Genomic DNA, 15,261 nt, shown 5'->3' on the forward strand with positions numbered 1-15,261 from the left:
CCCCATCCCTAAGAGGCTTACTGGAATGTCCACAGAGATAAGGGAGTGACTCTGAGAAGCTGCATCTACACTACACTACGCTCACACGCAGGTATTACTTGAACAATGTTGATATAAGAGTCAATACGGACCGGATTCTTCAACGATCACCTTGATTGGTGGCAAAGTGCCAGAGTGGTTAATGGGTCAGCCTCGAAAACGCTCCTCTGCCTTAACAAGCAGTTGAGCTCACGTAAGCTGATGGCTTCGGTCGCGCAGGTTCGAGTCCTGTCTTTGTCGCGATAGAGCGCATTGAGTAACCTCCTTTTTTGCCGTTTCTGCGATTTTGTGTTTTTCATTCTTTGGCCGAACACTTGCTGGGAAGCCCGCATGTTGTGGCTCGTCTTTTGCGGCGCGCTGATGCCGGTTGTCTTTGATTGTCCTGCGAGGTGATCATGGCTAGCGGGACTGTGTTACACAAGATAGTGGGGTGCACCCTGTACAGAAATGCAAACGCCAGTCGACTAGCATGAGAACTTGAGGGTAACATCATAGTATCTAATTTCTTCGTGGAAACTGTGAACAAATCAAGCAGCCGTGTATTCTCGAAAGAGTAGAGAAGGAAACTATTGACATTGCTACCTCAAGGCATGGAGCAGACAGCAAGCCATGGTAGCATCCCGCGAGGTTGTCTACGGACGGCATGAGACGAGAGCCAGTAATCTCAATCTGCATCTGAGATAACCTTAAGTCGATCGCAGTCAGTCGATGTTGCAGCCTCTCTCGGCAAGGGGCCTGAGTGGGTTGGTGGAACTGTCAAGCTGCGAAACTGCCTCAAGGGGGCGTGAAACTGCGGTGCTAGGACCCTTGTCTCCAGGGGCGTCGTCAGTCCATGGGTCATATGGCTAGGGCTGTGTTGCGTTCAGGAGGGAAATGCTGCACAGCACCACAGCCCTGGAGAGTAGAGGGACCGTCCCCTTTCCTTGAACAATCGAGCTCAACATTGAAGGCAAACCACTTCTCGTGGCCTGGGAATGAAGAAGCCCTGCCTTTTTCGCAGCAATGGCCAACAATGACAGCTCAACGAATGTTGGTGCCAGCTGAAACAGCACTGCGGGTACTTGCGGCCTGTCACGACCCCCGCCGGACTGGGGAGAGCTTCAGACGATCTCAGACATCAGGCGTTTCCCGCAACCTCCTGTTTCGATGGCACCTTGACGGGACCACTTGCATCTCCACCCTGCACGTCCAGCCGCCCAGCTGCGCGGTTTACTATCGCCCAAGCCCATGTATATAAAGAACAGAGCCTCCTTGATGTAACTTGAGTTCTTGCTCTTGCCTCTCCAGCCCGCTTCCACCAACCACTTTTCATCTGTAAATATCACCAGAGGCAGCTGTGCTGTCCATCTTCTTTTCTTGTCCCGAGCTCATTCGCTGGTCCGAACCCGTACACTCTCTCCGTGCCTATCTTCTACTACAGACCAAAAAGAAAATCCTCCATCCATCATGTACTTCCGCGCCACTTTCCTCGCCACCGTCCTGGCCGCAACTAGCGTCCTCGGCGCTGCCATCGACCCTTCCAAGATCGGCTCCTCCTCGCTCAGCCGGCGGCAGCAGTTCCAGCAAAAGACGTACAACGAGATCTCCATCTCGGGCGGCACCGCGGGCAACGCCGAGGCCGAGGCCGAGGCCGTCTTCGCGTCGCTCAACCTCAACGACCTGGCCAACGCGAGCGAGGACGACAAGGACTTCCTCAACAGCGTCAACAAGATCTGCAACCAGGCCGAGAAGGGCGCGTTCAACCCGGCCATCGCGGCGGCCAGCGGCGCCGAGGCCGCCGCCCTGCAGGCCGGCAAGATCAAGAACAAGGTGCTCAAGCTCAAGGCCACGCTGCTGCTGCTGTCCATCAAGGAGGCCCAGGGCGAGGACGTCGCCGCCGACATTGCCGCCGAGACCAAGAAGTTCAACAACAACATCAAGCAGGATCAGGACGCCGCGGGCGACCCGTCGACGTTCCTCCCATTCGATGCTAGCACCAAGGGCGGCATCTAGGATGTAGTTGTTGTCTGTGAATTTAAGATGCGAGGAGAGAGGAGATCGAGTCAAGCCTCTGCGTCCGTGGTCATAATTTGTCGTGCGATTTACTGCATAAGCCGTACAACACCTCCCGAGTAGTCCAGCCAATGTTAGTTAGACAGAGTGTACACTACGAGGTTTCCACCAGACTTTGCCCAACAGTGATGCATCCGTGACGACGATCATGTTTGTCTCCGATAGCCTGCGCGCATATTAGCCGATTCGCGATGTGCACTGGGATTTCCACGCTCCAAGACTTCAAGTCCAGCCTGCATGGGGTCATGCTCGGTCACGTCGCGCGAGTATTGTGTCAGTGAATGAAGTAAGTAAGTACCTTCACCATCCATCGTGAGGCAATTGTGTCACTTACACTGCCTGGACGAGGTATCGAAAAGAAAGAAAATGATCAAAAGCTAAGGAACCCATTCAGCCATTCATACAGAGAATAAAGAGCCAAGCGAGCGAGTGACATAACGGGAGGTGAATAAGAGGAATAAAGAAGACAAAAAAAGGGTGAATGAAGTCAGTCAGTGACTCGATCGAACGAAAAGACAGACAGACAATCTATGTAAATGTAGGAAGGACAAACAAAAAAGGGAAATCTCCAATTGCTGGCGCTAGCCGGAATCGAACCGGCGTTTTCACGGCAATGAAATGCGTGATAGTGAATGTTAGCGGTACGTGTGTACAACCACAACGTGATGTCCTAACCACTAGACGATAGCACCTTCTAGAGCAACTGATAATGTTGATGGAAAGTGGCGCTCTTAACAACCTATCAGTATTTGATGCCCCAACCTGCAGCCTGAACATGTTGACAATCGTAGATTTCGGTCGAGTTGCAGCGTCATACCCGTTTTGGGGCTGCAAAGGAGCAGACCACTGTATTTCTCTTGCCTCGCCCGGTGCTCTGTCATTCACAAACAACCTTGTGACCCTGCTTCATGATTATCTGCGAGGGATGGGCTGGAGTCCGGTGCTGCTGTCTTCATTGTCTGCACGTCTGCGGCCTGCGGGAAGCCCCGCGGCACCTCATTTTTGTCACGACCCGTGCCTTCCCAGCGACAACAACGCCACCACACATTCAGCTAAATTCAGTCACTGCGTCTTGCGAGGCCTATCTGGCAGAGTTGTCTGTCCTCTCTCGAACTTCCGACCACACGGGCATTCGGCATCCTCTCGCTGCGTCTCGTCCTTTTTGTCGCAATCCCGATGCCCCGCCCCCTGCGTCGGGTGCACGCCACAACACGCGATGACCGCTGCCCAGCCCGCTTACGGTACCCGTAACCGCCAGTGCAAGACGAGGCCTCTCAACCCTCCTCTGCAGCCGAGGCTTCAAGCGCATGGGGCGGCGCAATGGCTGCTGGAGTCCTGCACTCCCCAATACGATGTTGACGACTCCAAGGACCTGACGGCCACGATGTCATGGCCTGTGCCTGATGCTTCTGAGCCGCATCTCTGGTGTTGCAGGCGGGCAGCGTTACGACCAACCAGCCAGACTGATCACCAGGAGGCCCCCCAATCGTCGCCAGCGGGCTAGCCTAGAACCGACAAAACCGACGGGCGACGCCCTTAGTACTGCGGCTGGCCAAGTCATCCTGCCATTGGGACCAGACCGCCGTACTCGACAACCAGTCGCTAGCCCTCCAGCGCGCCAGGCCCCGGCGCTTCATTGGCTCACACCTGCAGCCCCCGGCCCCCGCCGCAATCTTGGATATGCAGGTTTCCCTGCATCCGCCAAGAAGGCCCCCGACCGCTTGTCAGCATCGACGTGGCTCCGGCGGCAGGCAGGCAGGGTTGCTGCTGGTGCATGGATCTGCCGGGGTCGTGCAAGGTTGCCTTGTTGAGGCTTTCAGGTCTGGCCGGCTGCAAAGCAGTAGCACTGCCCTCTCGGGTCAGCCCTGTGGGTGCTGCCAAGACAGCCCCGAAAGCCCGTGTAAGCTGCATCCATGTCCTGTAGCACGGCAAGAGGGCCGTGGCGGGTTTCGTTCAAATACACGAATGTGGCGGCGCTGTGAAGTCATGAACACCCTCCATCACAGACTTGCTGCCATTTTGCAGGACGGACGGGTGCCAACATCGAGCAAAGACAATGACATGAGAAACCACGACTGAACTGGAGACCAGCCTGACTCCACGACGACAGATGATCGACTTCATTGCTGGCAGATAAAAAGATACCAGGGGTCCTTGCGTGGAGGATGCAGTCGGCAAACGATTCCGGCTTCTCGGCCCTGCCGCAGCAGGATGCGGACGCCAGCACCTCGAGAGGCTCTCTCGATAGCCACTCGGCGCCGCTGGTCTACGACGCCGATGCTCGAGACCACACTCAGCGCTCTCTAAATCCGCCAACGATCCAACAGGTGCCGCACCAGAACTCCAATGCTGGCCAAGTCGGCACCGCCCTTTCACCAATTGACGAGCACGACAACGAGACCCCGCGGGAGCCCCTCTACGATCCTGCGAGCCCAAGCAACGGAGGAAGCTACAATCACTACTATGGGCCAGACGACCTTGGCCGAGCAGCTCCTCCAGGTTCAAACACCGCTTATCATGGAGCAAACTACGAGGATTGGGACGCCACCTACAAGGAGCCCGGGGGCTTCCACGCAGCATCGTCGCAGCGCCCACCAAACTACAAGCCCTGTGTCTTCCAGCTCTGGTTCCTGGCCTTGATTCTCTTTGTCGTTTGCGCATTCCTAGCACTGTCAGAGCTCGCGGTCCATACTCTACCCGATGGCACCGGTGGAGCGGCTTCACAAGGCACCCACGAGGACGCAGGGGATCTGCGCCCAAGGAATAAAGGCCCTGGAGGGACTTTCATAGAGGTCGTCCAGGTCCGTGGGGAAGGAAACCGCTTGGTTGTTGTGAGGGCCACCAGCAACGATTCCGTAGATGCTGAAGTCACCACGGCGCCGGACCAGTCGAGTTTGAGTACCTTCAGCTTCGCACCAGTCTTGGACGAGGCCACGCCAGATGGCACCGAACTCTCCTCGGTCCCCAATGATAGCAGCGTTCTAATCACAGCGAGTAGTCTGTCCGGGACCGACCTCTCCGAGGCAGCAGTTGCCACCACAACTGTAGACAGCTCCGTGACCTCGTCATCCAGGAGGACAACCTCTTCAGCATCAGAAACCTCCACATCAGTCTCAACCAAGTCCACATCGGATGTCACGGGTGATGTGTCCATGACTTCCTCCACAATCTCGTCCATGACGACACCCAGCGTGACAACTTCCAGCTTCGGCGGCAACTACACCTCATCGAATCCGGAGCTGCTGACATGCTTTGAAACAGTCTTTGGGAATGAAGACGAACCCGTGACCAAGACAACGACTGTTCCGGTTGTCACCGTCACTGTCGGTGGCAACGCCACCGCGACTGCAGCATCCCCTCGGCCCTCCTCCGCGAGCTCCAAGACATCCAGCTCGCACTCTTCAATAAGCTGCGATGTCACAATCACCATCAGCATTCCAAGTTTCCCCAGTTCGGGAACTGGAACTGGTACTGCAACGCAACCATACATTACGATTGGCCAGAACACCGTGACCATTACACTGGATGGCGGGGCTGATCCGATTGTCACTCCTCCCGGCCCCGTCGACCCGCCAGAGCCTACCAGTACTTGCTACTACCGCACAGTCACGGAAACTGAAGAGTCAGACCTTGTGATAGCGACAACGACGGTGACGTACGACGTCATAGTGAAAGCTGGACAACCACTGAAACGCGAAAAGCCCACCCCAGTCCCCGGTGTCGACGTCCCGTACTATCAGCGACGGGCCTGTGTTGATGGCGGCGTCTTCACAGTCACCCAACACATTGCACGGCCAGCGACTGTCACAGAGACTGTCTGGCGCACAATCACACAAGAGGATCAGATCGCGATCCTGGTGGTGCCCCCATCGACAACGACATTTGCCGTCACCACTGAAGGCAGTACCTTTTCAACCACCGAAGTCCTCCCGGCTGTTACCACGACATCAGTGCAGATGTTGCCAAATGGCTTCGGCACGACCATGAAGCATACATCGACTGCCGACAACGGGGAAGTCGTGGTGAACGTGTTCACTGCTTTCGTCGTGCCTGACGACGACAATGTGGTGACGACCACATCTCTTGTTCCGGTAACCACCACGGACGCGCAGGGGAACTCTGTTACTACATTGCAGCCTACCATCGTCACGAAAACACGACCCAAGGATGACGTCGTGGTCATCACAACAACTGACAGCAACGGAAATACAGTGGTCACCACGACTCCAAAACCCTTTTCTCTTCTATCTGAAGACGAGCTCGAGAGCACACTGATCATGGTAGCTACGACAATGACTAACTCACAGGGGCAGCCTACCCTCACCACTTCCGCCCTTGTGTGGGCCACTCCCGTCACCACAACCCTGACCAATGCTCAGGGATCAGCTACGGCCACGGAGACATTCTTGGTGTTGAATGGCCCTCAGACGACAACTTTCACCGATAGCGAAGGCCACCCATCCAGCACAGCCACGTTCTATCTCGTCACCACAACCAGCACACTGACAGATGCCAACGGTATGCCAACCGCTACATCGGTGATCACTCAAACAATGACATTGTCCGCGACTACAAGGACCGACAGTCAGGGTAGGCCAACTCAAACAGCAACGGTCCTTGCAACCGCTTCCTTCCCGAAGGGTTTCGTTCAGACCAGCCCTTTGCCAAAACCAACCACCCCACCGGGTCCGAAGCTGGAACTGCAGGTGTTCAGCATCACTGGCGCAGAGTACGCCACAGGCCTTATCATCCCGACACTGCTTGCGACACTCCTGACCCTACCGATCCGCATCCTCGACCACGTGGCGAAGCTCTACCATCCATTCCATATCCTGGCTACTGCGCGCTCTGGTGCTTCAGCCAAACACTCGATCTGCTGGGAGACTACGGGGTTATGGACTTTTATCACCAGGTTCCAGCACTTCCTCTCTGGAGAGATCCTGCTAGCAGTCACTGGGTCATTGGTTGTACTTAGTGCCGTTCTCGTGCCCATGAGCGCCGAGACAGTCCGGCTTATCCTACATGGTCCGGAGTGCCACCCAGGCAAGGGCAATGCCCAGAACTGCGGTCTCACTCTCGGAGTGTTCCCGTCGTGGTCACGGGCAGTGGTGGGCATCTTGGGTGTGATGGGAGTCCTCCTCCTGGTCCTCATGGTCTTGTTGTGGCGCTTCCATCGCACTGGGTTGAATGACAGCCCGTGGAGCTTGACTGCCATGGCCGGGTTGTCAGGAAACCAGGATTTCCAGGCCGTGCTTGCTCGTCTGAAGCACCTTGAAGACAGCGAGGGGGTGGTCAAGAACGAGAAGGCGCAGAAGATGCTGGGGGGGTTCAGCTATGCTCTGGAACATCGACAAGACGGCGAACTGCTCAAGTACGCAATCGTGCCTGTGGAGGACGCGAGGCACGGGGTTATCCTGGATCTCGGCCCTTCCGGTAGCCAGATGACCGTAGCTGGCGGAGGTAGGAGCCGGAAAGCCATACCGTTCTTCGCCCTCACACTATGGGGCCGGGTCATTATCCTGCTCGTGCTCCTTGGCATGCTCACGCTCATTATCACATACTGGGCTCTAGGGCCGCGCACGACTCTGGGAAGGTGGATGAGTAGTGAGACAGTCGGCGTGCGGATCCTGGTCGTGACGATTGGCATGATTATCACTCTGTTCTGGTCATCCTACTTTTACTGTAAGTCCCGCTTTCGCCAACCAGTCCTATTGGCCTCAAACTATTCCACAAATATCCATTCTAACCACTGCCTCTCCCTCAGGTGTCGCCTTCATGACCCCCTACCGGATCCTCAATTCCAACCCTACCCGCGCCAGCGAAGCCGTCAACATGAATCTGTCGACCAACCAGTTTAGCGGACTCGGCCGTTCTCTGAGCTTCTGGCAGGGCACACATGACTGGTTCCTTGCCTCGGTCGCCGCCGTCGCGCTGCTGGCCGAGTTCCTCCCCGCACTGCTTAGCAACGTGCCCTATCGGGTGGTCCAAACCTCTGAGACGCACACGGCGTGCGTGTACCTGTCTTGCGCGGTCCTGGGTCTCATGCTCCTCGTCACATGCGCCTCGTTCCTCGTGGACTGGCCGCACATGCCCGTCGACCCGAGCACGCTTGCCGGCGCAATGTACTACATCTCGCCTGCGCGCGGTGGCGGCAGCGGCGGTGCCCTCGTTTCAGGACATGTGCCCGCCGTCAACACTCCTTATTCTGCGGCTACTACGCAAGCATACGACCCGCCGCCAGGAGCTGAAGCTGGCGCGTACATAGACTACACATACACAAATACGGAAGCATTACAGCCTATCCAAAACAGCAACAGCGACACATTCCACCAACTACCACCGCCGGCTCATCATCAGCAGGGCGTCCAACAAGAGCAGCCCACCGATGTGACGGCGGCAGCAGCAGCAGCAGCAGCAGCACCAGCACCAGTAGCCGTAGCAGTCACGCGCGAACCGTCAACTGCCCCCCAGCCAGCGAGCTCGCTGTACCATTACGAAGTCCCACCGCCACGGACCTGAGTCGCAGCGAAGATGCGTGCAAAAAAAAAAAAAAAAGAAAACCCAATGACGACATTTACTTATTTCCTTCTCGTCTCTTGTAGCATATTTGCGATCAATCAAGTGTAAGCGTGTTCATGGTCGGGCGTTTAGACGGACTGTTTTCTGTGGACACGGGCAGGAGACACGGGCAAGTAGATTGATAGAAGGGATTAATAAAGGATACAACTTGGCCATATAGAGGCTACAACATCTCACTAAATGCTGGTCACTGACTAGATACTCATTCATGAGCGGCAAGGGGTGACGCGGCGACAGCTGAAGCAGCCATGCACGAAGGAGGGTTTGGGCGGGCCTGGGCATGGTGGTGGTGTTTCTGACTCAACTGGCTACAGTGGTAAGCGGGGAGACGAGCACCTACCGCGTCACCCAGAGCAGTCAATCAAGGCATCGCTCAAGTTATCAATTCTGTCCCGTCTACTTGCTAGGGGACTTGGTGCACAAGGATTGCTACGTAGCCAGAACATGGTACTGGTGCAGTACCTGCAAGGCAAGGAAGGCCGAGAGGCATCTAATGCTTCCAGACGACTTGACGCTGGGGAGAACTGCGTACACACGCACGCACACATAGGCGCCAGCAGTAGGATTCAAAGAAGACATGAATTTTGAGCAAAGAATATATATTACTGGAAAAAAGCATGGGTAGCCCTGCAGAAGGCAGTCCATGATGATATATGATGTTGTCAAGCCTGAACTCGTGAAGAAGTCTAAAAAGAAGTAAAATGTCGCCCGCCTGCCTTTCCTGGCTTGTCCTAATTGTTTCGTTTTCTTTTTTTCTCGTTAAAGCGTGCATCGTTACAGGTCCTCGTCATTTTTGTCTTCGTCGTAAGGTCATGGCGCATGTCTTGTCATTAAAGCAGTCGCGCACAGGTGACGGAGAACCAGCTCGCATCACCGTGCCACGATCCTGCATTGGCTCTTGTTTTTTTTCACCATTCGAAGAGACCTTTTTTCAGCATGCGCCGTACCGCACACCACGCTTGCCGAGCTCCTTGCGGCCAACAGCGTCTTCAGGCATGACCCAGCCGCGGGCACGCTTGGCCTCGCGCTTCTCGGCCAGCTGTGGCTGAGGCATCCAGTCGTCCCGGGGCAGGGCCTTGCGCCGCGTGCCCTCGGCCGGAGCGCCAATCTCGGCCTTCCAGTGAATGTGCTCGGCGGCAGAGGGCTCGTCGCCAGCCATGCGGCACAGACCCCAGAGAGCGAGGCATGCCGTGAGGGGGGCCTCTTCCTCGTCACCTTGGGCAGCAGTCAACTGGACGCTGGCGACCTCGAGATAGCCAAAGTGAGGAGTCTTCTCGGCACCGTTGCGGACAATGACGAGCTCAATCTCGGTGAGGATGAAGCCGTAGCGGGTACCGTGCTCGCGCATGACGTGGTGGATGTGGGCCAGGCCGCGAAGGTACTCGACACGCTTGATGTTTCCCTCCACGCGCATGCCCGTGTTGAAGCGGTCGAAGCTCTTGGCGATGCCAACGACGCGGGCGGTGGGCTTGCCACCGAAGATGGCGGCAGCGGTAGAGGCCTCGCCGGGGATGTTGGCGACGAAGACTTGCTCGCTGGCGTTGCCGGACTTGGAGGACGTGGACGAGAACTGCATGGCGCGCTGGGAGGACACGGCAAGGGCAGAGTTGAGCTTGGGGACGTAGTACGACGCATAGATGTTGTGAAGGGCAGACTCAGTCTCTGGGTGCCTCGTCCCAGCAGCGGGTTGGGGTAGCAGGGGCTCAGGCACGGGGCAGTTCAGGAGCGCCGAGGCACCCGGCAGGGAGAGGATGGTGTCCAGCTTGAAGGAGGACCACGGGCGGACCTGGCGCACATCCCACCAGAAGTGCTTGGTGTTGGGGTCTCTGGGGGAGTAGGACAAAGAGCGCACCAGGGTGGGCGTGGGGTTGGGGGTGGTCAGGAAGTCCATGAGGGTGGTCGAGGCAGCAGGCTCCGGGGTGACCGAGGGCATGCTCAGAGGAGAGGGGGCACGGTGCGCAAAGTTGAACGAGAACTGGTCCATCTGCGGATGGGACATGGCAGAGGCGACGTATGAGGGCATCTGGCGGTATGTGGGGAAGCCAAACTTGTCGAGGGCAGCGCCATCGAGGCTGATGGTGGACGCCCGGCGCGAGGTCTGGAAGTCGTTGAGAGAGCTGTCTTGAGCAAACACGACAGGAGAGCAGAGCAGTGACTGAGAGAGCGAGGCGTCCTGGGGCGCAGTGAAGAAGGCGCCGGCGGCATAGTTGTTGATGGTCTCTGGGTTGGTATAGCTGCGGGCATGCGAGGGCCGGAACGCGGGCTGGCGGCGGCGAGGCTTCTGGACAGAGGCAGGGGACGTCCTGGCGCGCTTAGGAGGGGACTGGTCAAGGCTCTGATCCTGGGAGCGGATCTTGGGGAGAAGGACAGGGCCATGGTGGCGGACAGGCGGCGTGGAGCAGCGGGTGGCCGGGGTGCTGGCGCGGGTGCTGGGCGAGTCGGATGGCGACGACTCGAGGGTGGAGGAGCAGAAGGAGGCGTGGGAGCCGGACCGAGAATGTCCGCGAGAGCTGGCAGTGTTGTTGGTGTTGTGGTTGACCATCATTGACATCATCATCATGTTGTTGTTGTTGCTGCTGTTGCTGTGGAAGTCGATGGCAGTGTTGCTGTCGTAGCCGTGGACGGGCATCTCGAAGTAGGACGGGTCGAAGGAGAAGCTTGGCGGAGTGGAGGGCTCGCACGAGGGGAAGACAAAGTCAAAGGCCGACATGTCTGCTGTCAAGGACGCCATGTCGAGGTTTGTGATGTGGGCGGGTGGTAATTAGGCGTCGAACAAGGAGGACCGGCTCCCTGGTTGGTTGGCGCTGGGATGATGATGTTGTTGTTGCACAGGCGGCCTTGTTCCGGACGAGGCCTGGGGCGAGAGCGAGCAAGCAAGCAAGCAAGCAGGAAAGACAAAGGCGAAAGGCAGGCGGTGGACAAGAGAGAAAGGCTGAACTGGGGAGGAGAGGCCAGAACAGGACGAAGAGAGCAGGCGAAGGGCGGCTCTCTTATGGTCGAGGGCAACGGGTGGTTGACGATGGGTGATGGTGAGGCGCCCTGCAGGCCGGCGGGGCCACGGCCACGGGACGGACATGGTATGGCATGGCATGGATCGTGGGCCGACGAACATGCAAGCATCTGGCTGATCGCGGTCAGGCCCGTCGTGGTCTGGCGTGTGCCGCGGCGGGCGTGTCGTGGCCTTGCAGAGCATCCATTGCAGGACGAGGAGCGACGTGTAAGTCGGGCGTTGACAATTCTGGACTGGCTTCTCTGCCGCGCACCAAAATAGAGCGGGCCCTGCCCAATGGATGGTGGGGCCTGTTTTGCGGGGCTCTGCGGCTACAGCAGCCCCTGCCAGTGTCTGATCCCAGCTGTCCGTACTGTGAACTATCATACATCGCCACGCCCATGAGACAGTAAGCTCGTCCCTGCCCAGACTGTCTGTCCCCAGCCCGGCCTCCAGCCTATGGCAGCAGCAGGCTGGGGTCTGCCCTCGACTGTCCCTTGTTCCTGCCGCTTGAGTGGGCGCCTTCCTCAGGACCCTGAGCCGCTCGCCCTCGCTCTTCTCGACTTTTGTCGGCCGTGGCCTTCACATTCAGAAAAGCCCTCGAGACAAGCACCGGGCCGGGCAGCACCATCAACTGGTCTCCTCAACTCAACCTGTCTTCCCACGGGCCCTGCCCCCGCACCCTTGAACCCTCCCAGCGACAGGGTGCTTCCATGGTTCCACGCACGAGTGACTCACCCCAGTGGACACCGCTGCACCGCTGGCTGCATGCATCCACGCACCTGCCCCATCATGCTGCATTAGCCTCCTTGTCCGCCCTTCCTCCTTCGCGCTCCACGCCCACGCCCGCGGACGCTCGTCATGGCGATGGCATCGCTCCCGAGACGCGTCTTGTCCACTGCTCGGACGCGTCGAAAATCTCCAGCTCTCGACGCCGACGCAGCCCACAGAAGATGCCTCGCGTGTGTTGCCATGGCAAGCCACACTTCAGGAAACCGCCCGTCTTTGGCCTTGGCCTGGACCTCCTCCCTCCAGGCAGCACAGATCGTCTCGACCGGGCCGCCAATCTGCCCTCCGGCAACACAAGATGCCGGCCGGTCCTGTGCCCCGTCCCGCGCCAGCCTGAGCATACGTAACATCGGCTACTGAGGCCGGCGGCTGCCATCCAGCAGGAGAGGCCGCCGACTCTGGCATTAGCCGCGCTTCCAGAAGGGTCGCCTGTGCTATTCTTGTCGACTCGAGATTTCTTCAGCGAGACTGGCCGCATAGGCGGGCGCCTACGGAGATTAAACAGCATGCCCTGAGGTTGCACTTGGCCTCGGCAGCCGAGCGCGCGCTGACGTTGTGCCCCGCGTGGAAGGGCGGGCTAAGCGCGGGGGCCGGCTGCTGGCGAAATTGTCGCCGTTGGGCGGCTACAGCCCTCATTAAATTACGCAGCCCGCGGCCAGAAAGGCCCCCCAAGCGTGAAACCCCAACGGCGCCTGCGACGGGCCGTGACCGGGTCACCAGGTGTCAGCTTCTCGTCTTAGTACCCCCGTGTGTCCTACGTCACCCGGCCGGCCGCCGGGACACGAGTTATGATGCGAGTCTGGACCAAGGACCGCCTGGCCGGGTGCAGACATGCCGGCCCTCAGCAGCCGCCAGGGGACTGGACAGGTGATGCCCCTCTGGCATAGCCTCGGTATGCGAGTTTATACCCTGCACTTCCTCTTCAGTCCCCAAGATCGAGTTCTCCTAAGCTGCGTGTGGAAAACTGGAGTCTGGTCTGGACGTGCCACAACGAGCCGGGACAGATGGTGGGGGATGGGAGCTGATACTCCGACGGGCGCAGGCAACTGCCGCTCCGAACTTGGCCAGTCTCCAGCCACAACACCACCCACCAGGAGAGAAGCATGATCTTGTAAGCGCGCGGATTTGGAAACGAGCACAGCCGCGATGGGAGGAGTGCGTGGGAGTCGCTCTGATTGGGCGATGACGACGCGCCGTGGTTGGCTGGGCGCGGTGAGCGAGATGGCCTGGGGCACGCTGGGGCCAGCAGCCAATCGGCAGCGCGCAAGGCGGGCTGGAGTCGCGGCGCAGGACGATTGGCTGTCGCCCTCGCGCTGTTTGTTGAAACAACCCCGGCTGCGGGCGCTGATTGGACAGGCACGTTTCGTTTCAAGACCAGGCAACTTGCACGCCAAGGTGGTAGCCTCCACGCTAGGGCGACTGTGCTGGCTGTGAGTCAACGACAGCCTCAACGATGCGGTGGGACGCTGGGCTTGCTGATTCGTGTCCATCTCTCCAGACTCTTTGTTCCCGTGCAGGCATGCATGCATGGCAGAAGACCCTGCGCTACGTTTCAGGTTTCCTCCCATCCTCGAGGCACAGCTGCTCACCTTCTTTTGCTCTGGCCTGCTCGCCCCCGCCCCAGCCTCCCGGGACGCTGGCCGGCCCCCTGCAAGCTCCACGATCGACGACAACGACATGTGTCTGTGACTCATCCTACCTGGCCCTGCTTGGGAGAAGAGTCATATCTGCATATTCCCGCATGCTAGTTTTCACTAGACCCGTACATAGGTAGTCTTCGATGCGTCTTTTCTCCCATGGATGACCGACCCCATGTCTCCCGTCGGCCGAGCTAGAACAAACATGCATGGCCCCACGGCAGACTGACGTCTGTGGGCCAACTGATTTTCAACGACACAGCTGTCCTGCGACGCGTCTTTCCCATCGTCCCGAGATCAGATCAGTCCCCAGACGCGTCTTGCAGATGGTCCTGCCTGTGGTGGTGGAGGGAGGCCTCCGTGATGATGATGACGGACACCACTACCAGAAGCTGTTGGTCGTCCATCCCCCATGTCCACAGACCTCCGCAAGTCATCGGACCTCGCACTCCTCCTCCACAATGTCGACTGATGCAGCCGCACGGTTCGTATGTACCTACCTACCCAGAGTAGAGTAGGTCCGGCAGGGTATCTGTGCATATCGGAAGCTGAAGCCTGGGAGGGCCATGTGATATCCCTCTGGCACCGTACATGCAGCCCCATATCCCATTCGTCCAATGCCGTCGCCTTCTCTGTAAGTGTGTATGTGCATATGCATGTGCAAGGGGGGCAGGTCCGTTGCAAAAGAAAACTTGAAACATGCAAGAGGGTACACGTGTGTTGTGTTGTGTGAAACCCCCAGACTTTCGTCGGTTGGGGTGGAGTGGCTTTCTCCTCATTCTTTTCAAGTCAAAGTGAAGCAGTCGCGACCTATCATCATCGTCCTTGGTGGATCCAACATGGCAGAGGAAGGTTCTTGTATCTTGTATCCTGTGCTGTACGGTGTCTGCGCGATCCTGTCGTGGTGCGTGGTGCGAGGGAGGGCATGCCTTGCGCATCCTGTACAGCCCGATGGACGTTGATCATACGTACCTTTTCAAGACACATCATTACAGCATGGCTCTGCGGTTGCTCCGTATCTCCCTATGTAATCCGTTCTTTTCGACGGTATCAAGATCGTCAACATGTCAAATTTGGAGTAAAGGAAACCCCGGAATGGCGGGTGGCGGGTAGATAGCACGGGACTTGGTGCCGTTGGTGCTGCCCCGGCCCTGTGCTCATTGCGCGCTACCTTCT

General features: G+C 58.0%; 5 protein-coding genes and 2 non-coding genes across 7 annotated transcripts; 4 read left to right on the forward strand and 3 right to left on the reverse strand.

The window, feature by feature from the left end:
• The first annotated feature begins 160 nt into the window (after window positions 1-160).
• Window positions 161-279, forward strand: B0I36DRAFT_t134. The gene has a single exon. It is a non-coding gene; the product is annotated as a tRNA-Ser (tRNA).
• Window positions 280-1,485: 1,206 nt separating this feature from the next.
• Window positions 1,486-2,031, forward strand: B0I36DRAFT_352530 (uncharacterized protein; the record flags this gene model as incomplete). The annotated part of the gene is made up of 1 exon (XM_046157119.1): window positions 1,486-2,031. The coding sequence occupies one exon, from the start codon at window positions 1,486-1,488 to the stop codon at window positions 2,029-2,031; it is 546 nt and encodes a 181-aa protein (XP_046009917.1).
• Window positions 2,032-2,667: 636 nt separating this feature from the next.
• On the reverse strand, window positions 2,668-2,783 carry B0I36DRAFT_t135. The gene has a single exon. It is a non-coding gene; the product is annotated as a tRNA-His (tRNA).
• A 5,047-nt stretch (window positions 2,784-7,830) lies between these two features.
• Window positions 7,831-8,827, forward strand: B0I36DRAFT_161379 (uncharacterized protein). The gene has a single exon (XM_046148666.1). It carries the CDS (start codon window positions 7,867-7,869, stop codon window positions 8,608-8,610), a length of 744 nt encoding a protein of 247 aa, XP_046009918.1. The 5' UTR covers window positions 7,831-7,866; the 3' UTR covers window positions 8,611-8,827.
• On the forward strand, window positions 8,607-9,245 carry B0I36DRAFT_331169 (uncharacterized protein). The gene has a single exon (XM_046154944.1). It carries the CDS (start codon window positions 8,951-8,953, stop codon window positions 9,218-9,220), a length of 270 nt encoding a protein of 89 aa, XP_046009919.1. The 5' UTR covers window positions 8,607-8,950; the 3' UTR covers window positions 9,221-9,245.
• Window positions 8,668-9,056, reverse strand: B0I36DRAFT_161371 (uncharacterized protein). The gene has a single exon (XM_046148665.1). It carries the CDS (start codon window positions 8,950-8,952, stop codon window positions 8,725-8,727), a length of 228 nt encoding a protein of 75 aa, XP_046009920.1. The 5' UTR covers window positions 8,953-9,056; the 3' UTR covers window positions 8,668-8,724.
• Window positions 9,246-9,252: 7 nt separating the features above from the next.
• On the reverse strand, window positions 9,253-11,886 carry B0I36DRAFT_331170 (uncharacterized protein). The gene has a single exon (XM_046154945.1). The coding sequence runs from the start codon at window positions 11,399-11,401 to the stop codon at window positions 9,602-9,604; it is 1,800 nt and encodes a 599-aa protein (XP_046009921.1). The 5' UTR covers window positions 11,402-11,886; the 3' UTR covers window positions 9,253-9,601.
• Between the last annotated feature and the right edge of the window lie 3,375 nt (window positions 11,887-15,261).

Source organism: Microdochium trichocladiopsis (assembly GCF_020744255.1).
Source record: "Microdochium trichocladiopsis strain MPI-CAGE-CH-0230 chromosome Unknown B0I36scaffold_8, whole genome shotgun sequence".
Taxonomy (NCBI): Eukaryota; Fungi; Ascomycota; class Sordariomycetes; order Xylariales; family Microdochiaceae; genus Microdochium; species Microdochium trichocladiopsis.

Coding starts and splice junctions, on each gene's coding strand:
- B0I36DRAFT_331169 (XM_046154944.1), top strand. CDS start 8,951: ATGGTGGTGGTGTTTCTGACTCAACTGGCTACAGTGGTAAGCGGGGAG.
- B0I36DRAFT_161371 (XM_046148665.1), bottom strand. CDS start 8,952: ATGCCCAGGCCCGCCCAAACCCTCCTTCGTGCATGGCTGCTTCAGCTG.
- B0I36DRAFT_161379 (XM_046148666.1), top strand. CDS start 7,867: ATGACCCCCTACCGGATCCTCAATTCCAACCCTACCCGCGCCAGCGAA.
- B0I36DRAFT_331170 (XM_046154945.1), bottom strand. CDS start 11,401: ATGGCGTCCTTGACAGCAGACATGTCGGCCTTTGACTTTGTCTTCCCC.